This window comes from Pan paniscus, chromosome 15, assembly GCF_029289425.2.
Source record: "Pan paniscus chromosome 15, NHGRI_mPanPan1-v2.0_pri, whole genome shotgun sequence".
NCBI lineage: Eukaryota > Metazoa > Chordata > Mammalia > Primates > Hominidae > Pan > Pan paniscus.
In genome coordinates, this window is record NC_073264.2 from 101,042,498 (window position 1) to 101,064,390 (window position 21,893).

The following is a 21,893-nucleotide window of genomic DNA, read 5'->3' on the forward strand; positions in this document are numbered from 1 at the left end:
AACCACTCTTAGACCATCCCTGTGCCCAAAGTCCACAGTGAACACATTCAGGGATTTGGACTTAGACATACGTGTTCACAGCTGCCTCTGCGGTGTTGACCGCACTGGTGTCTGTTGGTGTGAGCCTCCCAGCTCAGACTGCACTGCTGTCTGTTGGTTGACTGCACTACTGTCTGTTGGTGTGAGTTTTTCCTTGGGGCAGATGTCTAGTGTTCTCTTGCCATCTCCCCATACAGCTGCTGGTCTGGTGAAGATTCAAATGTACCTCATCCTCCGCTGAGTCTCCACGACTGCTTATATCTTATATCAGCTCTCGAACCATTCAGCTCAAGGGAGCATACAGCCGAGCTCTTTCAGCAAATCTCCTTCTTACAAGCAATAACAACTGTGCTGGAGTTCGTCTTGGAGATATTGGCCACAACTTAACACCAGAATAGCCAAGCGCTGAGAGTTTGTTCACCGGGGGGCAAATCCTTTCTCTCCTGCAGGCTTAGTTCTGTCATGGGCTTCAGGGGCAGGTGCAGGACATCTTGATTGACTTCACACCGGGCAAGGGATGAATGAAGCCTCATTCTGCAGCTGGTGCTCCTTCACCCTTTCTAGGACAGGACTGGGCATTCTCCCCCGCACCCCCCCCACCGCCATGGAGCCACACCCCAGCTGCTGAGGGGATATTAAGTCACCCACTTAATTTTTTCCATCGAGCTCACATCAAGAAATGGGGAATCAGAGATGAATTACGTAACACCTTGAGAAGCGATCATCTCCCACTCCAAGTGAATTCACCGCCCAAGCATGTTTCAAAATAGTGCTGGGTCTGAAGGACCCACTCTCAATTTGAGTGGCTGTGCGTTCTGGAGAGATGCACTTTCTGCATACGGCTCCCGTCAACACACTTTGTTGAGAGGCCACGGTGGCTTCAATGTTCTCTTCTGGTTATCACTGCGCATCTGTGTGTTTGCCTTTCTATCAGTTGTTCAGAAGATTCGTCATCATTTTATGGGTTTATATTCTAAGATTTGCATGCAAGAGTGAAATTACCTCCTCCCAGGCTTGCCTTTTAGAAAAGGTGGTGGTGCATTGGCAGGAGTAATGGGTTCTAAACAAATATGCTGGGTTTTTTTCAATAAAAACTCAACTTTCTAAAATAATAAAATGTAGCAGTAGTATATTTTCTAAATACAGCATACCACAAAGTGATACATTGTTTAGAGCATGATTTAAAGAAATGTAAGCATTTTAGTACCACCTGATACCTCTCTCAATGACCTTAGTTGTTAACATTCCTGCTACCTAATCTGTTAATAGAAATCTTTCATTCTTCCTCTTACAGTTCTTCAGTGTCGAAGGTCCATGAGCTTCCCTGTATGAAGCGTTCAGATTCCCTTGCGGATTTTCTCTTTGTAGGAAGAACATAGTTCATAATTGCTTTTTTCTGTCTCTAGGGCAAGTTCTGAATTTCTCATTTCTGTGTTCATAGCTTTTGCATCATTCTACTTTTGTGATCAAAGTCATGATAAAAAAATAGTTTTCTTATCTTTTGATTCCATACCTGGCTTCCCTTTGATTATGTTTCTGTAATTAGATTTGCCTCGTAGTCTTTTGTCAGCTTTCCTTCTGTCCTCACCTCCTTCTGCCTGTAAATTTAATCATATATGTGAAATTTGGAGTTAAGATTTCTTCTGCTTCTGCTTAGCACACAGAAAATGACAAGAATGTCACTCCCACCCTAAAAATGAGAACAATTCAGGTATCTACAGTATCATAGCTATTTTAAGGCCACCATGGAGCTGAGGACAGAAAGTAGTATAATGAACTGAAGTGTTACTGAAAAGTGGCAAGCCCATCTGAGGAGGGACAGGCCCCACGGCTGCTTTTGTCTCTGGCAGAGTGGCGGGGAGAAAAGGGGAGCCCTCTTAGATGGGAGTAGGAAATCACCTGGAGCTGTAGAATTGGGAAAGGCTGAGTGTGGACTGGCAGGAGAGTTCAGAGTCCTCAGGGGCTCTGGGCACATGAGAACCCTCCCCCCGCTCAGACGCACTCCACTTTTCCCCAGACTTCCGTGAGTGTGCGTGGTGGATTGGGAGCCGGACAGGCGGCTGAGAGAGACCCACCGAGGCAGAGGCATGCCAGGAGGAAAGCCGAGAGACGTTCTCCACGCTCAGGGCCTTGAACTAAGTGCCAGGCAGCAGCTGGCCACCCCCGAAGGAAGGATGAGGAAAGCTGAGAGAGAGCCCTTTGAGGGGTGGGTGTGTAGTGAGGTCTGGGGACCTGGAGGATGGAGAGAAACTCCATCTGCACACCAAGCCCCACACCAGGTTCTTGGCAGCAGCTGTGTGTGCCCCGGGGAGAGGCAGGATTGCTGAGAGCTGACCCCACCACCACCCACCAGGCACAGATCCTTGGGGCCTGCTGAAGGCTGAAGACGGAGAACCAAGAGGAATTCCACAGGAGCTCCAGGCCTCACACCAGGGCAGCCGCTGTCTATTGTCCAAGGCCCTGGGAATATAGCCATGAACAGAAAGATCCCTGCCCCTGTGGAATTGCCTCCTGGTGGGAGAAACAAAATGAAGGCAGGGGGCAAATAAGTGCTATAGAGAAAAATAAAGCAGGAGGGGCGGGGGCTGTGGCGAGCAGGACGTGAGGAGGGTTTCAGTATGGAGCAGGGAACATGAATCTGTACACACAGCTACAGCAGTGGCCTGAGAGTGGCTGACTTCAGGGAGGATGGTCCAGGAGGGCCCATGAGCCAGCGCCTGACACAGAGCCTGCTGGGCCAGGTTCCCAGAACAGCAGGGAATATAGTGAAGGGAGATGAGCTCGGAAGAATACAGGGGTCAGGTGCAGATTGGATAGGGCCTTGTAGGCCAATGTAAGACCCAGGCTTTCAGGTTCAAAGGCTGTGCCATGCCTTTTTAGTAGTATTTTCAATGACCATAGTTTAGAGTTTAGGAAACTAAGCCTATAGCTTACAAAACTACTTTAAACAATTTGAACAGAGTAAACCACTTTTAAAGCATCAGGAAAGTAGTAGGCTCTACCGCCCCACCCCATGTGCTACAGGAAATTATCTGGAAATCAAGAATATTAATATAGAATATTACTTACTACATCTTGGGATTAAGGATAGTTTTTATTCCTGGTGTTTTTCATTGTGTTTCAAGTCAAAAATTGAGGAATAATATTAGGAATATATCTGCTCAAGTTTTTGTTTTAAATACACACACACACAAAATGCATATGTACTCCTAGCAGCATTTAAGGCACTATGGTGAAACCAGTGCACCCCTTGACTCCCGTTTATTTCCTGTGCCGTCTTTTGTATCTTAAAGCAGGCAGAAGTCAGGGAAGCTAAGCAGTGCAAAGCATGAACTTTGGAGTCAAAGTTGAGGTCAAGGGGTCACCCCCCTCCCTGAGCTCTCTCGGTCTCCGTGTCCCTGTCTGGAATGGAGACGGTGCCATCTCCCCAAAGGTGGTGTCATGGGAGGGGTGCCCCTGGCAGGAAGTAGTGGGTCTGCAGTGGCGGCCACCTCTCCTTCTGTCCCCAGGGTCCCCTCGTGGAAGTTTCTCCTGTGAGGTGCTTGCTCCTAGGGATGTCCAGTCTGCCTGCGGCTGTCTGTCCTTAAATGCTTCCTGGGTTTGGTTTCCCAAGTGCTGTCATGGGGTGGTCTCACCTGCTCATGGTGGGTGCCCAGGGTGACTGAAGTCAGCAGGGGTGTCCCTACCTCTCCCGAGAGATGGCTGAGCTGGAGGGCACCACACCCTGGTGTTCCCCCCTTCTCTTTCTATTTTATGCTCACCCACTTGTCTTCCGAGAACAGCCATCTGCTTAGGAGGTGAGCTCTAAAAGGCCTCACCAAAAGATCTTTTGTCAGGAATTTGCTAGTTTTAAATAAGTTCTTTAAATAATCTGTCAGAAGAGTGTAGGGAATAAAAACAACCGTTTTTACACATTTAGACAGGGTCATTCTCTTCTTGATTAACCACATTTTTTCCTCCCCGAAACACTTACTTGCAGTCATAAAAAGCACAACTTTGGTGATAAAGTGAGGATTGCAATCTCTTGCACCTATGAGATTGTTTATGATTGTTTATGTGTGTTCCTTTTTGCAGTGAAATTGGTCGTGTTTTTCTTATTAACGTGTATAACTTATGCAGCATTTGTGTGGCAGACTACTGCAGCCGTGGCTTTGGGGTCTGAAGTGAATGAGATTAAACACCCACAGCACCCTTTAAAAACTGTTTTTCGTTTTATTTTCACAGCAAACCCAAGGAGCCTGTATTCAGTGCAGGTAAGTCTGATTTAATTTATGTATGGGAACCCCTCACTCACTTTCTCAGAACTCAAGGGACAGAAAAGAAGTAGCCAGCTTCAGGGGCCAGCCTTGGACACACAGGAGCTTTGGTTTGTGCAGACCCAGTTGGAGCTTTGTACCTGGGGGCTGAATGGCTCAGATAGTGACAGCGAGACTGCCTTTAAACAATCATAAAGAGCAAACCCTTCACCTACCCTCTCCAAAACCAATGTAAGACATGCCAGTAAGGAGGAGAGTGGAATGCCACCACCTATGCCATGATGGAATTTCTAGATTAAAAGGTGTCTGTTGCCTTGGTTATTCCTTCCTTACTAACTGGATTCTGTTATCAACATTTGCATTTCTCTTAGGGGAAAGTTTCTTATGCATCAAGTTATATAACTGTCTAAAAGTAGCTTTTCTTTTTCTGCCTATGATCTCCTAAACTGCAAACTAATAGTTCATGTATATCTTTCCATATATCTTTTTTAACACCTTTTGTAATAAGGTAGATGCTGTTGTCTAGCATCTTAACCTTATTTAGAAATATAAAATGCAAAAAATGGACAAGTATGTAATTGATGAAATACATTCATTTAATTTTAATTGTTCTAGTTTTTTTCTTAAGTTCAGAATTAAAACATAAAAGTCAAAGTTGTGTATTTATCAGCATGTGCTTTAGTGTTCATTTCATTTTCAGGAAGCATGAAATTACTCACTGAAAATGTACTTGCTGTAAGCTCTCAGGGCCACATTGTGAGCGCACTTGTCAGGATCCCTGAACCGTGTCCAGATTTTAAGATTGGGGGGCAGGGCAGGTGTTGGCCTGCGGGCTAGTGAGGGCTCCGGGCTCCGGGGCAGGCAGGCCAGCCACACTTGCAGTACTCCACCGTCTCTTTATCTAGCCCTTCTGTCTCTGTCTCCGAAATCACAAGGGAAACGCCGGGTGACACACTGCAAAGGTAGGCAGCATTTCTGAAACCTCATAGCTCTCTGAGCAAAGCTGTTACCCAGGCTACAGAAACCTTTTTCATACAGGCAAACAGATGCTCTCCTTGTATGAAAATGTTTTTGTGTTGCAAACCACTTCGATTCATTTTAAGTTAAACGCATCCCTGAGCATTTACTCGGATGGGCTTTAATAAGTGGCTGTAATTTGGATCCCAATTGGTATTGGCTGACTGCAGGAATTTTTTTTTCATCTATGTAAACCTTAAGAGAGCTATAGGGCCACCCCTGGATGTCCCACTGTTTGACTTGATATCATGCACTGCTGCTGGCCTCTTCCCACTAGCGCCTTTGGGTTTGGTGGCGTGTGTGCTGTTATCCTAACCTGCCTGGAACAAACACTGCTTTCCCTGGCTGCATTTTGATTTTAGATGTAGCCTGTCTGAATCACCAGTACAAAACAGTGCCAAGGCTGACTTCAGTGCTTTTTTTGCCTAGTTCAGTAAGTTAAAATTCTGCAGTAAGTAAGCTCAGTCCTAAGGATTCTTAATCATCACATACCTGTGATAGACTCGTGGATATTTCATAGACATTGGTTATATACATCCACACTGTGCATTTTTTATGTGTTGTGGAAATAGCATTATATTGTCTTTATTCCTAACCTACATTCTGCGAGCTTTCTGGCAGGACTGATTCTCTTACAAAGAGAGTTGCTAGAATCCCTTTTCATTTAGCTGTCAACTCCAGTCTCCTGCCCCTCTTTTCAAGAATGTCAATCGTTTGGGTGCTTTTAGATTCTTTGGTTGTGGTAGCCACACAGCCCCTGATGAGCTTATATTTGGGTGAGGTTTAAGGAAGGGAAGAAGCTTCAGAAGAGAACAGCATGAGCGGTGGCACAGACAGGACAGGGTGTAGAGGGGGGCAAAGAGACACGCCTGGCCCCAGAGGAGAATCCCTGTGGGTGGCTGTGGCAGATGAGGTCCTGTGCGGTGAGAGCCTGGCAGGGCATTTAGACCTGCTGGATCCAGCAAGGAAGAGAGCACGTGAAGAAGTTTACATGGAGGAAGGGCTCCGTAAAACCTGGTTTGGGCCTTGGTGGGTTTGGCAGCAGTGTGTAAACTGACCCAGGAGAGCCATAAGACAGCCTGTGGTGATGGGGCCCCAGTGCACCTGGGGAAGTTGGCACCAGTGTGGGAGACATTGTAAGGGGAGGATCCATGGGACGCAGTGGCTGGCACACATAGGCAGGGATGATCGCGTTCATGACTCTCACTCAACGTCAGCCTTAATACGCAGTGTGAAGAGTGTGTCACGTGCATGCATTTAAGACCTGAAGCGCATACACACAATAACATGAAACTGGGGTGCCCTCTTGATTTTTAAGTAATACTGCATGTGGCATTGTTTGAAAATCCTTAAGAATAAGACTTATAAAACTAACTTGTACTATAATTATTTCCTAACTGTTCCTCGCCAATTTCCTCCCTGCGGATGCTTTTTCTGTTGAGTTGTGTACAGGTATCCCTGGTTCCAACTGCCCAATTTAAATACCATTAAAACTAGGTCCTTTGATCTGCAGTGAAATTTCAGAATTCAGCGAGTTCTGAATCTGAACAGAATTCACCAGGAGCAGAGCTCACAAGACATTTTCTTTGCCCTTATCATATCCTGAGAACTCCAGTCAGAACACCCCAAGATGTTCTTTTTGAGGTCTAGGAGTTACCCCGTGTTGATACGTTATTGATATTTACTTTTGTCCCTATGATTTATTGAAATATTAAAAGTTATTTCATTATAGAAATGTTCATTCTGAAGAGTTTTGCATCCTGATTTCTCTCTCTAATGGGTCTTTTGTTCTTTTGTTTTCCATTTCTAGATTTTCTTTGAGCATTTTCCTTTCTGCATTGCATCCTAGCATGCACTTCTGCTGATTTTGTGTTCTTTACACTTGAAAGAATTGTTCAATTAAAAGATACATAAAGACATATTTTTACATTGCAATATAACAAATCCATTTAAATATTGAAAAATATTTGTGAATTTGGATATTGAGATTGTGTATACATTGAACTCAAAAACTTTAAGTGGATTTCTTGTGTTAGTTGAATTTTGGGGGTGGTATTCTTTCCCCTCCTGATGATAAAAGAAAGTAAACAGTAAAATCTCATGGAAAATCATTGTTGGAATCAAGTTCCTTCCTGCCTTTTACAATTTCGTAGGCATCTCGTGTACTTAAGTAAACAGAATATCAAAAGCAAACAAGATGCAAACTTTTGTTTCAAACTGTTTACTTTTATGTTACTTTTTTCCCTAGGATATCAATTAGAATGACAGAAGGGTAAAAGTTTCTCTTTTATACTGAAAGGCTAGAGAGGATAAAGCATTTGTTTTCAGGTACGCTGGGCACTGAGGTATCTTACTGACATCTTTGTTCTTTTTGTAGAAGAAGGCTATGTAAAAATGTTTCTTCGTGGACGCCCTGTTACCATGTACATGCCCAAAGATCAAGTGGATTCTTACAGCTTGGAAGCAAAAGTAGAACTTCCAACCAAGAGACTCAAGCTGGAATGGGTGTATCCTTTATTCATTGATTAGGTCTCACATGAAGTTATCAGTCAATCAATGCTTGATGTTAACTGTAGAAATTCATAAAACTTAAGTCCTCTTAAGCTTTTGAAAAACAAAATGTTTTACTGTTACTTTTGAAAACTTAATGTAACAAAATTGACCATATGTTAGAGACCTACAGAGTTCTAACAAAGTAGGAGCTTCATAAGAGCGGCTTATTATCAGGAGAACCAACTTATCATTCCTGAACGAAATAGCTGTGGTTCTGGCTCAAATACATGTTCATTATTTTGCTGAAAAGAAAATATGAAGATGTTATATGATTGTATGAGTGATTTTTTCTTTGTCAGGAGAAAATGAATCGCTAGTTTCTGGTCCGAATTTTATTCTTTCCAAAAGAATGACAATAGTAGTTAGAAATATATAAAGAAGTGAACAGTGAAAATAATCAAGAATGGGTAGAATTTTAGATTCTAATGAGAACTGATTTTTTTTTAAGAGATAGTCTCTCCCTGTGTTGCCCAAGCTGTTCTTGAACTCCTGGACTCAAGCAATCTGCTCGTCTCAGCTTCCCAAAGTGCTGGAATTATAGGCATAAGCCACCATGCCCGGCCAAAAGCCAGTTATTTTTAACAGGAGCTATCATATACTTAGTCAACTCTTCAGGGACAGATGGAAAACTAGGCACTCTCTATATTTATAAGGAAACAACAGTGACAATGCAAGAAAATATTGTCCTTATGATTGAGGAAATGGGAGTATCCAAAATTGAAACTAAACCACATTGGCAAAAAAGTTTTTAAACCCAAAGAAAGAGGGGGACTCTGAAAGGAGGGCTAGCATTCTCCCCTTAAACCAAGTATGGACTTGGCCAGCCTTAGGAGCCAAACTTCAAGTGTGACCTTGACTGAAGGGATGATAGAAAAATATGAATACCAAAGTACTGAATGAAGGGAGTCAAGTGAATGACGTAAATGAAATTGACATATCATGTAGATATCATCCTACTTTAAAAAAAAAAAAAACTAGCTACAGGGATGCATCCCTGTAGTCCCAGCTGTTCAAGAGGCTTAGATGGAAGGATCCAGGAGTTCAAGTCCAGCCTGGGTAACATGGCAAGTCCCTGTCTCAAAAATACATATATTCATATCAATCAAAAAGGCTCCCCAAAAATCTAGGCCACAAAAATCTGAATCAACCATATAACTAACGTTCTTGAAACAGAGGTGCTGGTAGCTTCATGGCATGAGGTTTGGAAAAGTGAGCTTCCAGGGGAAAAAACAACTGAAAGATAAGAAAATAGAAACTGTGAAAAAGGTGAATTAAATGTTGATTATTTTTCCATTTTCTTATTACTTTAGAGGAATCCTGCAGAGACCACCTTTCAGTCTATGCAGATTTTAAGGGAAAAAAAAAATTTTTTTTCACCTTCAAATATTTGAGTACCTGTTTAATACCAAGCCTGGAACACAAATTATAAGATGTTGGTTTAAATTTAAGCTATTGTGACTTCATTTAGAATAATTACTATTTGAGATTATGGAATCATATTCTTTAGAAATTTTTTTAAATTACCACCTCTACCTAAATTTCTCCCCCAAAATACTTTTTTTTTTTCCAGATTCGAATGTCATAGGCATCTACCTGCACCTGTTTTGGAATCTATTTTGATACATGAAATTGAAGTGCTTCAGCTCGTCTTTAAGTCAGTAGTGGTTTATTAAACAGTTATATCACATCTGGAAAACATTATTCAAAACATTTATTCAGCCTACTTCCTGTTCATATTTTAGAAGATGTAAAGCAATGAAATTTGCTCTAAATAAATGGCATTTTTTTGGCCATTATTTGGCATCTTGCCAGGTTACTTTTTACATCCAAGTTCAAGTTATATTTTGTTCTCAAAATAATTTTCAAGGTTTGGAAATATAATGCAAAAATTTTAACAGGGATTCTTATCCCAAAGGATCTGAGGGGCCTGATTTTTTTTTTTTTACCTTTTATGTATGTTTGTGTGCATGTGTGTGTGTCATTTGTACCCTTTGTAAGTACTTTTACCATGTTAAAAAAGGAATTTTTTAGTAAAAATTTAGCTTGTAGATTACAGTAAAAAAAATTAATAATTGACTCAATAGCTTTCTAAAAATAAAACCAAATCCTTGTGAAAATATGTATTCACATTACATCAATGACTGTTTCAACTTTACTGCATGCCTTTTGGGGGTCACATGTATTGTCACAGAATATTTGCAATTTAATGTTGTTTAAATTAGTGACGCTGATGGTAATAGTTATATGGTATTTTATTGCCTGTGCCTGTTGAATAAAGCTGATGTTTTGTCAGCTCTTAAAGGGAAAAAAAATTTTATCTTGACATCCACAAAGCTATGGGTACAGGGGTCGAGACTGCCGTAACAACCTGTACTTGCTTCCGACGGGAGAGACCGTCTACTTCATCGCATCCGTGGTGGTGTTATACAACGTGGAGGAGCAACTGCAGAGGCATTACGCTGGCCACAACGATGACGTGAAGTGGTAAGTCCTAAAACAGGTCATTCCTGCGACTCAGAAGGCCGAGGTGGGAGGATCGCTTGAGGCCAGGAGTTCCAGACCACCCTGGGCAACAGTGAAACCCTGTCTCTAAAATAAATAAATAAATAAATAAATGTGATTCCAGTTGCACAGGTGGAAATAGCATTAGCAGAACACGGTCAGTATTGGGATATAACTAAAGAGAAGGAAGAGGGTCTGAGGAAATGAGGTCTTTGGGAGAGCTCTTCTGTGTGGTCTCCTTGTGGTCCGCTCACTACTGCGCTCCGTGAGACCCCTCTCATGTTTAATTTTCCAGCCTCACCAACACATGAGCTTCACGGACCACATTGTCTCAACAAACAGCGCCACCTCTTTGGAGGCCTTCTTAACACATCATGTATTAAAGGCTTCTAATTTGGGTCTTTATTTTTTGATAAACATAAAAATGTGTTGCCTCATGTTTGTGGCTGAGTCGGCTCTTCCCATAATTCATTTATAGCTTTTGGTAGGCATATTACATATCTTGGAAGGATGGATGCGTGAAGAGATGGATTTATATATTTGTATTTGTCCTGGTTCCTTGGTCAATGATAAAAATCCTGTTCACGAAAGATGGTATCTTTCCTATTTATGTACTCAACGTGACTTTTTAATAAAGATTGTAGACTAATGTAGTGGTTCTGAGATTGAAATGGTATTTTCCCAGCAGAGGATGCTTTTTCCTTCAGTTTGAAAATTCTTAAGAAGAAATAAGGGAATTAAGATGAAATGAATTAGGCACTAGTTGTCTAACGTCGTAGTGCTCAGAGAATTTGTCATGAGTCTGTAAGAAGTTAGGCATTATATATTTCTTATATTTAAATTTTTGACTAGATTATATTTGAGCAAGGGAAAAGTAAAACTTACCTGCAACATGTAGATGTTTTGTAAATATCCTTTTCTTAGCCTAGCAGTTCATCCTGATCGGATCACGATAGCAACAGGACAAGTTGCGGGCACATCGAAGGATGGAAAAGTGAGTTACGTTACCTTTTCATTGTTTCATAATGAACTGGTAACACAAAGTAATTTTTAGAAAACATTGTGCTGCTGAGTAAGGCTGCTTAGATATAATTATGGTATCTGAAAACTTCTGAACCCCTCACTAGAATTTTTTATTGTAAATTAGAAGACTTATTGTGTGGCAGGGTGCGGTGGCTCACGCCTGTAATCCCAGCACTTTGGGAGGCCAAGGCAGGCTGGATCTCTTGAGGTCAGAAGTTTGAGACCAGCCTAGCCAACATAGTGAAACCCGTCTCTACTAAAAATACAAAAATTAGCCAGGCGTGGTGTCACATGACTGTAGTCCCAGCTACTCTGGAGGCTGAAGCAGGAGAATCACTTGAACCCGGGAGGCGGAGGTTGCAGTGAGCCAAGATCATGCCACTGCACTCCATCCTGGGTGACAGAGAGAGACTAAGTCTCAAAAAAAAAAAAAAAAAAATATATTGACTGTGACCTTAAAAATCCCTGGAGCTCATCTTAATTTCATCAGATTTTTAAATAGCATCGTTCTGAACAAAGAATTTGCTAATTCTTAAAATGTTTATTTATATGATAAGTATTAAAAATAGAAGGTAAACATTTAATAAAGTTAAAATTATAATAATAATTTGAATGTACAACATTTTGCCAAATTTCAGCCACCCTCTGCCCTCTCCTGTGAATGTCGTTTAACAGTCGTGACTTTAACCCATGGAGTTTGTGTCTGTGTGCAGTCACAAAAGCTACTAGGAGGTTTTTAGCACAGATTTTGCAAGCACTTCAGCAAGACTTTAATTTGCATTTTAAGGCGTTAGAGAGGGAGCTTGTAGCTTTTTTGATATCTACTTTTATATAGCTTGTTATTGCATAATATTTTATCTGAAACTAATTTCTTTAAGTACATACATTTTATCAACATGTTTTCATCCAGAAAAAATGAATACTACCATATTTCAGAAAATATTTTAGTAACATTGGATTTTAAATATTAATCTTATGCTATTTTCCATTAATTTTTTTTTTTTTTTTCTTGAGACAGGGTTTCACTCTGTCACCCAGGCTGGAATGCAGTGGCACAATCACGGGTCATTGCCACCTCTGCCCCCACAGGCTCAAGTGATCCTCCCACCTCAGCCTCCTGAGTAGCTGGGAGTACAGGCACACGCCACCTCGCCCGGTTAATTTTTGTATTTTTCGTAGAGACAGCGTTTCACCACATCGCCCAGGCTGGTCTCAAACTCCTGGGCTCAAGCGATCTGCCCACCTCAGCCTCCCAAAGTACTGGGATTACTGGCGTGAACCACTGCACGTGAACCACTGCGCCTGACCTGCATTAATATTTTATACTTGAAAAGAGTTAACAGAAATAATGGAAATCAGACCACTATTATGTAAATAAATTCACTTAAATTGAATGGGTCTTTCAATTTTTTTTTTTTAATGTTAAATGGCTTTGAAAAATTATTTGAAATTAGTGGTAAGCTATTTGTTCCTCCCTCTAGTGGCTTAAAAGTATATTTCAGTTTCTGGCATTGAAGTTGAATCGGTACTTTAGAACCAGAGAAAAATGTTATAGTTATCTTTCAGTTTACCCATAGAGAAATCCAGAGAGGCCTAGTGAATGCCCGCGGACACCCAGCTACTTAAGAGATTAGACTGAACTAGAACTTGGTTCACCTAACGCCTGCCTAGTGTTTCTACTAGGTCCAAGGCCAGCACCTTTTCTTACTGATAAATCTACTGATTGCTCTATGATGTTTTCTTCTATTAAGGAAGAGAAAAATTAGCGTAAATAACCTAGGAACACAGTTGAGAGGATTTTAAACCAATTATAACAATTCTAAATCTTACTTGTACATAATTGATGCCTGTTTTGCCCAAGAATATTAAGCTCTTTTTTTTTTTTTTTTTTTTTGAGACAGAGTTTTGCTCTTGTTGCCCAGGCTGGAGTGCAGTGGTGCAATCTTGGCTCACTGCAACCTCCACCTCCCGGGTTCAAGCGATTTCCTGCCTCAGCCTCCCAAGTAGCTGGGATTACAGGCATGCACTACCACGCCTGGCTAATTTTTTGTATTTTGTAGAGACAGGGTTTCACCATGTTGGTCAGGCTGGTCTCGAACTCCTGACCTCAGGCGATCCACCTGCCTCAGCCTCCCAAAGTGCTGGGATTACAGGTGTGAGCCACCACACCTGGTCTGTTAAGCTCTTAATATTATTTGGTGGTGACCATCTTATGAATTTAGGCATGGTGACACCTTAGCAACAAAACAGACTTTAAAAGAATAACCCATATGTGAGATTCCATTTTACTTGTCATTTTTCATTTCTAAAATTCAGACACATTTAGATGCACAAATTAAAGTGTCATTTCCCATGGTACTATTGTCAAAAATTGGCCATTCAAATTCTAAAACTTGGTAGACCTCTCCTTACTGTTAAATTATCAACAAGGCCCTCCACCTCCTGAAGTCATCGGGAATGTTTTATTTACATAAAAAGGCAGACTCCTGAAATGCAGAAAAAGATCTTTTGTTTTGACAAAGTTCGAGTTACTGCCCAAGTAATCTTGTAGCTTCAAGGTAAAGACACATGTGTATCACCATCACAATTGATGGCTCTGTGTTTCTTTTCTGAACAGCAATTGCCCCCACATGTGCGCATCTGGGATTCTGTGACATTGAATACTCTCCACGTCATTGGAATAGGTTTTTTTGACCGAGCAGTCACCTGTATTGCATTCTCAAAATCTGTAAGTATGTGCCCTGTGGATATTGCTGTCTTCTTCCACAGGAAGTAGAGAATCAACTCAGGGTTGAAGAGGGGGAGTTGACACACTCGATACCTGCCTGGGTGTATGTACAGATTTGGACTCTGAAACATTCCTGCTTCCCAGAACCCCTCAGTCAGAGGTCATATGCATGTCTCATCAGGGACACACACTTCCTTCCGATCAGACATCTCCAGCCACATGGGTTTGGTGATGAAAACAGGCCCCCAGAGATATCGTCCTCACTTTCCTTAAGGCAGTTTATGTGCTCTGGCCTTGAATTTCACCTGCTTCTTTCAAGGGTGGCTCCAGCGTGTCTGTCTCTGCCATCCTGCTACTGGAAAGGGGTCCCGATCCAGACCCCAAGGGAGAGTTCTTGGATCTCTTGTAAGAATTCAAGGCAAGTCCATAGAGTAAAGTGAAAGCAAGTTTATTAGGAAAGTAAAACACTAAAAGAATGTCTACTCTATAGAGCAGCCCTGAGGGCTGCTGGTTGCCCATTTTTATGACTATTTCTTGATGATATGCTAAACAAGGGGTGGATTATTCATGCCTCCCCTTTTTAGACCATATAGGGTAACTTCCTGATGCTGCCATGGCATTTGTAAACTGTCATGGTGCTGGTGGGAGTGTAGCAGTGAGGACAACTAGAGGTCACTCTTGTCGCCATCTTGGTTTTGGCGGGATTTAGCCGGCTTCTTTACTGCAAGCGGTTATATCAGCAAGGTTTTTATGACCTGTACCTTGTGCCAACCTCCATCTCATTCTGTGACCTAGAATGCCTAACCACCTGGGAATGCAGCCCAGTAGGTCTCAGCCTCATTTTCCCCAGCCCCTATTCAAGTTGCTCTGGTTCAAATGCCTCTGACATTTCTCCCCTCCCTTTTATAAGAGAATCCTTAATCCTAAGGGTTGTAAAGGGACAAAGATCCATCTTCTGTAACTTCTTCGGGCTGAATAGGGGTGATGACATTCCTGCCTAACTATTAGGGTCTCTTGTATTTGGGGTAGAGAAGAGCTCAGTCAGAAGGCGTCAGTATGGCAAGGTGATATCTGGAAGATTATTAAGTGTTCAACTTAAGAAAACATTGAGTAAGCTTATCCTGCATTCCCTACACAAAGAGTGCAACAGCAATATATTCCACAACAGTAAAACAAAATAAACAAAATTACCCCAAGTAAACTAAGTAAGAAGGCTTTTTATTAACTGGGCAACTATTGGAACCAAGCTGATACGGGGTCACTAGCTGATTCCAGTGTGTCCAGAATTAGAATACTGATCCAGATATTTACGTTACCCATTGCTTTTATTTCTTCTGAGCAGCAGTCAGAGATCACTGGTTGGTTCACAGGAATAAGCAGGGTTACTTTAAATAGCAGAAAAAACTTAAAAACGACTGATGAAACTAGAATCTAATAACAAATGTACCATAGTTCTTGAAACATAGTTTCTGTCTCCAGTCTCCCATTTTTACTAAAGACAAACCATAACAGGACTGATTAGTTTGGAAAAATAAGCCTTAGTCTTGTATACTTGGCTTGATTATTTGTATAAAGTGCAGCAAGAATAATTATTTTTCACATAGGCTTTTTAAATTGGCTTTGATGGAACTCTGTTCCATAAGGAATCTCAGATAAGACCTTTTTTAAAGCCAAGCCCAGCCATGGGTTTATATCCTTAAATACCTATGGGTTGAGTAAATTCCTCTCCTCTTGGGGGGGTCCCAAGATAACTTGGGGCTCCTGGGCCTGTGAGAAAGTGACATTCTTTACTTACCACAGGTCAGGAACCCTGTACAGGGACTGTGGAGACAAGGTACAAGGCCAGTTTCCCCCAAGGGGCTTCTATTGACTCTACAATTCAATTTGATTCCTTAAAGGAAAGCATGCCATTCCTGTGAAAAAAATAACCAGTTTCTCCAGTTGTGTCCTGTTACAAACAAAAACAAATTCTTTACAATTATGCAATTAACTATATTGCCATAAATTAAGAATACTCACAAATAGTTTCTAAATTCTGGAGAGATCAGGTTGAGAGAAACAAATATGCTTCAAATTTTGTTCATAGCAGTATACTTTACTTAATTGTTAAAAGCTCTAAATAGCTCAAAAGAAAAGTTTTCTTGTCTTTGAAAAAAGCAAAGGATCAGCAACATTTTAAGCAAAGTCAAAAAAGATGATTTCAATCTTCTATTAGTTTGGTTCATGCAGTTAACTCCTGTTCTGCTTGATATTCAGGAACATTTCAGCTCCCCATGAGAGTCCTGAAAGTTTTTTCCTCTATTCTCATGTTACAACTTCGAAAGTAATCAGAAACTTGCATTCAAGAGCACCTGTTAAAGGCCTATATCTGATTATAAGCCGCCTTTTAAATAGGACCAAAACAAGACAAGAATTGTCTGTGGATGACAGAAAGTCTTAGGACAGCCACAATTAAAGCCACAATTGACAAGGAAATTTGGTTACTCCTGGAGCATACAATAATTTAACATAACAAGTACAACTATTAATAACATACACTAAGTCATATCAGAATTATAGGAGTTTCACCTAATTTTGGAACACATGCCAGTAACATATTTATACAAATACAGCCCAAAGAAAGCCAATTTCCTATTTGACAATGCTTCCTGTATGACTTTTATACCAAATAAGCCAAATTTCACCTTTACATTAGTGTACTATTGATGTTAAATATTCTTAATAAAATCTCATAGATAAATCTATTCTTTTTTTTTTTTTTTTTGAGACAGAGTCTCACTCTGTCACCCAGGCTAGAGGGCAGTGGCATGATTTCAGCTCACTGCAACCTCCACCTCCCGGATTCAAGCAATTCTCCCACCTCACCTCCCTAGAAGCTAGGATTACAGGTGCACACCACCATGCGCAGCCATTTTTTTGTATTTTTAGTAGAGACGGGTTTCACTGTGTTGGCCATGCTGATCTTGAACTCCTGACCTCAAGTGATCCACCCGCCTCGGCCTCCCAAAGTGCTGGGGTTACAGGTGTGAGCCATCGTGCCTGGCCAATCTATTCAATTTTAATCACTGTGACCATAAGGTAAGATTTTTATAAACCTTTTATTAATCCTTTACAATTTGTGTTGAAAAGCAGATCATTGCTCAGAGAAAAACCTGTTGTGCTTTTATTCCAATGTTTAATTTACAGAAAAACTGATTAATACCCCTTTAACTTTAGCCAATATGTTCACACAGAATTTCTTTACAAGATTAATTTCTCTCAAACTTTCGATAACTTGCTTAAACTTTCAGCTTTATTCTATCTAATTTAAAACAATAATTTAAACTTTTAATCTAGGCAAAAAAAAAATCCACATTTCCATGCCTTCTTATAATCTATTACCAAAACACATTTCACTTTCTTTATATACACCTTACATATAAAACTGTTTTTATTTCTCAAAAATTACTTAAGTCATGTGAACTGAAAGGCATTACACTTTTTACTTTTCTTACAAAATATTTGATTTAAGCTTATTATTATTATTACACCGATTAATCAAAGCTCTTTCATATATAAACATCACACACATAATACATGTAAATACACAGACAGAAAATAAAGGACTCATTCCCTAAGCCAGGAATTGAACCCTGATCCCAGGCTGCCACTGTGATGGCAGAGACCAAGATAAAGTACTGCCACGTGTTACAAGGTCAAGCTCCCAAGCACACGAAACAAGATAAGAGAGAAACTTTATCCAGTTTTTTTTCAGGAACCTGCCACAAAATTTATAACTGACCAGTTTGCTGTGCTACTTTGAACAGTGGGCTTATAGGGTCCTAGGCCCACATTCTATCCTATGGTACCCCTCTTTATGACAGAATGATATAGAAGACAAATTTATAACACAAAGCACAACAGATTTTCTACAGCTTAAGATTACCCTCACAAATCCTTTTTTCCCATTAATCAAAAGTTTACAGGAGATAAATAGTGATTTTTACCATTCATTCAGCCAGTTTGCACAGAGAGAGAGAGAGAAAGGCCAGAAGTCTGACTGGTAAGAAATTCTTACCCTTTTGCTGGCATGCCAGGCTTCTGGGTTCCCTTTCCCTGAGGCGGCCCTAGTGATCCGGCTGGCTGTACCACAGCCCTAGGGGCCAAGCCACATCATAAAGGAAAATTATCTTTTTCTGTCCTGGCCAGAGCAAAATATGTGTGACAAAACATAGATATTAGCCATTCAGCTCAGCACCCAGCACCCAAAACCAAACTGGCAGGGCTCAGACATGCCCCTGGTTGGCCCCATCGTTGTTAATCCAGCCTCCAACCAGGAGCTTCAACTTACAGTCTCTGGGCAAGATAGTGGCCCTGAGTAATAGAAAACATAAGAAAGGGAAAAAGGAGAGAGAGAAAAGCATTGCCTGTGGCAGGGCGGGGAAGGTGAAGAGCTCAGGGAGGCCAGAGAAAGACCTGCCCACTGCAGTGACACTGAAAAGTTCAGGTGGCTGCTTGTTGATAACGAAGGGATCTTTCCCAGCAGTCCCGTCAGCTCTTAAATTTCCCCTTTTGGGGAGGAAAAAGCTCCCCATGTCCCATGATCTTGTACATGCCTAATTCTGTCACCCTTAGCCATCAGCAAAGAGTGCAAGGCAGATTAACCTAAAAATGATAATAGCAGTTAACGTCCCATAGTGCCAAGCCTGTTCTTAGCTGAAAGGGACTTTACTGAGAGGGACCTCTAACCCCCTAAATCTTAGGAAGGACTCTAACCTTCCTAAGTTGGGCCTGGAACCCAAGGTCTGTCTAGCGTCCTTGCCTTTTATTAAGAGGGGCCTTTAACCCACTCTGTCTTAGGAGAGACTCCTAAGTTAGGCCTCTAACCCAATCCCGTCCTTTGCCCAGGTGTGTGCACCCCACTTCCCCAAAATCAGCCATTTGGTGTGTACAGATGATTTTTCTTTGCATCAGGGGTCTCCAGTATCATCCCTTTGGGGTTCACCAGAAAGATGTTACCAGACCCCACCACTTACTAAAGTTAGCCTTTGGATTGGAGGTTTCCTCAGTATTGTCCCTTCTGTGGTCTCCAGAAAGATGTCACCGGACCCCACCACTTACCCAAAGTCAGTGTTTGGGTTGGGGGTTTCCTCAGTGTCATCGCTTCATGGTCACCAGAAAGATGTGATCATAAAGGTGTCCCAATCCAGACCCCAAAAGAGGGTTCTTGGATCTCACGCAAGAAAGAATTCTAGGCGATTCCATAAAGCGAAAGCAAGTTTTTTAGGAAAGTAAAGGAATAGAAGAATGGCTACTCCATAGACAGAGCAGCCCCGAGGGCTGCTGGTTGCCCATTTCCATGGTTATTGCTTGATGATATACTAAGCGAGGGACGGATTATTGATGCCTCCCCTTTTTAGAGCATATAGGGTAACTTCCTGACGTTGCCATGACGTGTATAAACTGTCATGGTGCTGGTGGGAGTGTAGCAGTGAGGACAACCAGAGGTCACTCTTGTTGCCATCTTGGTTTTGGTGGGATTTAGCCAGCTTCTTTACTGCAAGCTGTTTTATCAGCAAGATCTTTATAACCTGTGTCTTGTGCCAACCTCCTATCTCATTCTGTGACCTAGAATGCCTAACCATCTGGGAATGCAGCCCAGTAGGTCTCAGCCTTATTTTACCCAGCCCCCATTCAAGATGGAGTTGCTCTGATTCAAATGCCTCTGACAATCCCAACGTGGCTGGCGGGCAGCCTGGCTGCAAGCAGGGGTCGGACAGGGCCTTGTCATCTTCCAGGCTTCCTCAGGACATGCTGGTTCAGCAGACCCACCCCACACTCTTTCAAACCATTTCAACCACTTCAGAAACCCATATTCACACACATGTGCACGTGTTCACATGAAAAGACCCCCATTGCACTCAGGCCCCCAGAGCCGAGGCATTGTGCAGCCCCACAGCAGCCACCTTCACAGCTGCTAACAGCCCCTGTGCCGTGCCTGCTGCGGGCACTGTCTGCTCTAGGAGGGGCTCTTGTTTTCATGGAACCCAGTGGTGAAGAGACACCCCACTGGCCCTTCTCTTCCCCAATTCCTGTTTCTTCATTCCCCATCATTTACCTGCTCTTTCTGTCTGGTCAAGAAAGCATGTCTCAGCCGGGCCCAGTGGCTCAGCCAGGCACAGTGGCTCACACCTTCTAACCAGCACTTTAGGAGTCTAAAGTAGGAGGATTGCTTGAGCCCAGGAGTTTGTGACCAGCCTGGGCAACATAGGGAGATCCCATCTCTACAGATAATAATAATAAAGAGTAGCTGGGAGTGGTGGTACACACCCGCGGTCCCAGCTACATGGGAGGCTGGGGTAGGAGGATTGCTTGAGCCTGGGAGGTCAAGGGTGCAGAGAGCCATGATTGCACCACTGCACTGTGACCTGGATGACAGAGCAAAACCCTGTCTCCAGAAAAAGAAAGAAAGAAAGAAAGCAGGTCTCAAAAGCAATGGATGAGTATTCTTTAACTACAATGTAGCAGACTCTTTATTAAAAATGAAATTTGATGTTTATTTTTAATCATGTTCAACCCACTTTATTCTCAGATATAGTCTTCCTGTGAATAACTTTCTTTTCAGAATGGAGGAACCAATCTCTGTGCTGTGGATGACTCCAACGACCACGTGCTCTCTGTATGGGACTGGCAGAAAGAAGAAAAACTGGCAGATGTGAAGGTCATGCTCCAAGCCTTTTTTGGGCTGCATTAACATTTTCCCATTCAGAGCCGCCCTGGCATAGTGGTAGCCCCCTTTCAGCGGGCTCATTCCCACCCCAGCCCTTGTGTATGAGGCCTTCACCTTAGAATCGTTTGGCCCCGATCCCTGTCCCATCATGGGACTTTGACCCCAGGTCCTGTTAGGGTTTTTTCTCTTTTCGCCATGTCTGTAAGATTGTTTTCTTCCTCATTTCATAGCCACTACCCTTTTAATTCATCCAGTCATGTATTTGCTGGCTATTCCTTTCATTTGCTTGGCACACCCCGAGTGCCTGCCATGTGCTCGCACGGCGCGTGGAGGCCCGGAAATGTGCTCAGGCGTGAGGTGGGCTCGCTGCCCGAGCCCCTGCAGCTGCAGGAAGGGCAGGTATGGGCAGGGGCCGCCAGTACGGGGGCTCCTCCAAAGTGGCACAGACTCAGGAAAGACCAGCGGGAGCCCCGAGCTAAACCCCAAATCCTTCCCAACAGGATTCCTCCTGCGAGGGGCCCCTTGGGACTTCTTTGACCGCCTCTAATCCATTTTGCACAATATGTCAAATTCCCTTGCCTTGACTGACCTTTTTCTATTTCTATTTTCTATTGGAAGCCTATTTTTATAGAATTGAATTCAGATTTCTTATCTTTGCATCTATTAACCTTAGATAACCTTAGTCACCTAACTTTCTCTGCTGCATGTCTGCGAGGCAGACCTTGTATTCTAACCAGGCCTGTTCCCTGACACCTGTGTTCATTCCCTAGCCCCACCTTCTGATATTCTGGGCAGGTGTTGAAGTTCTTCTTGCTATGTTGCTAGGTTAGAAGGCATCAGAGGCAGGTTATTATCCAGGCTCAAGAATGTGTAACTGCATTATTAAATAGAAGCAGTGATCAGAGCCCAATCCAGTAGGCCAAGGTGCGGGTCTTGGAGGTTAGGGTGTGGGCTGAAGGTGGTGGAGGTGGCACCTGAAGTGCTAGATCTACTCCATGGGACCCCAGGCCGGTTCACTGAGCCACAGGCAGAGTCCCAGGAGTCAATCACAGGAGGAACTCCCTGG

General features: G+C 42.3%; 1 protein-coding gene across 5 annotated transcripts in view; it reads left to right on the forward strand.

Annotated features, from left to right (window-relative positions):
• EML1 (EMAP like 1) overlaps window positions 1–21,893 on the forward strand; it is a 203,668-nt gene that overhangs the window by 149,154 nt on the left and 32,621 nt on the right. For all 5 annotated transcript variants that reach the window (XM_034938124.2, XM_034938121.2, XM_003832851.5 and 2 more), the window contains 6 exons: window positions 4,264–4,292; window positions 7,690–7,819; window positions 10,200–10,349; window positions 11,292–11,361; window positions 14,008–14,118; window positions 20,723–20,818. In XM_034938124.2, the coding sequence (XP_034794015.1) occupies window positions 4,264–4,292; window positions 7,690–7,819; window positions 10,200–10,349; window positions 11,292–11,361; window positions 14,008–14,118; window positions 20,723–20,818 (586 nt within the window). The remainder of the gene's footprint in view (window positions 1–4,263; window positions 4,293–7,689; window positions 7,820–10,199; window positions 10,350–11,291; window positions 11,362–14,007; window positions 14,119–20,722; window positions 20,819–21,893) is intronic.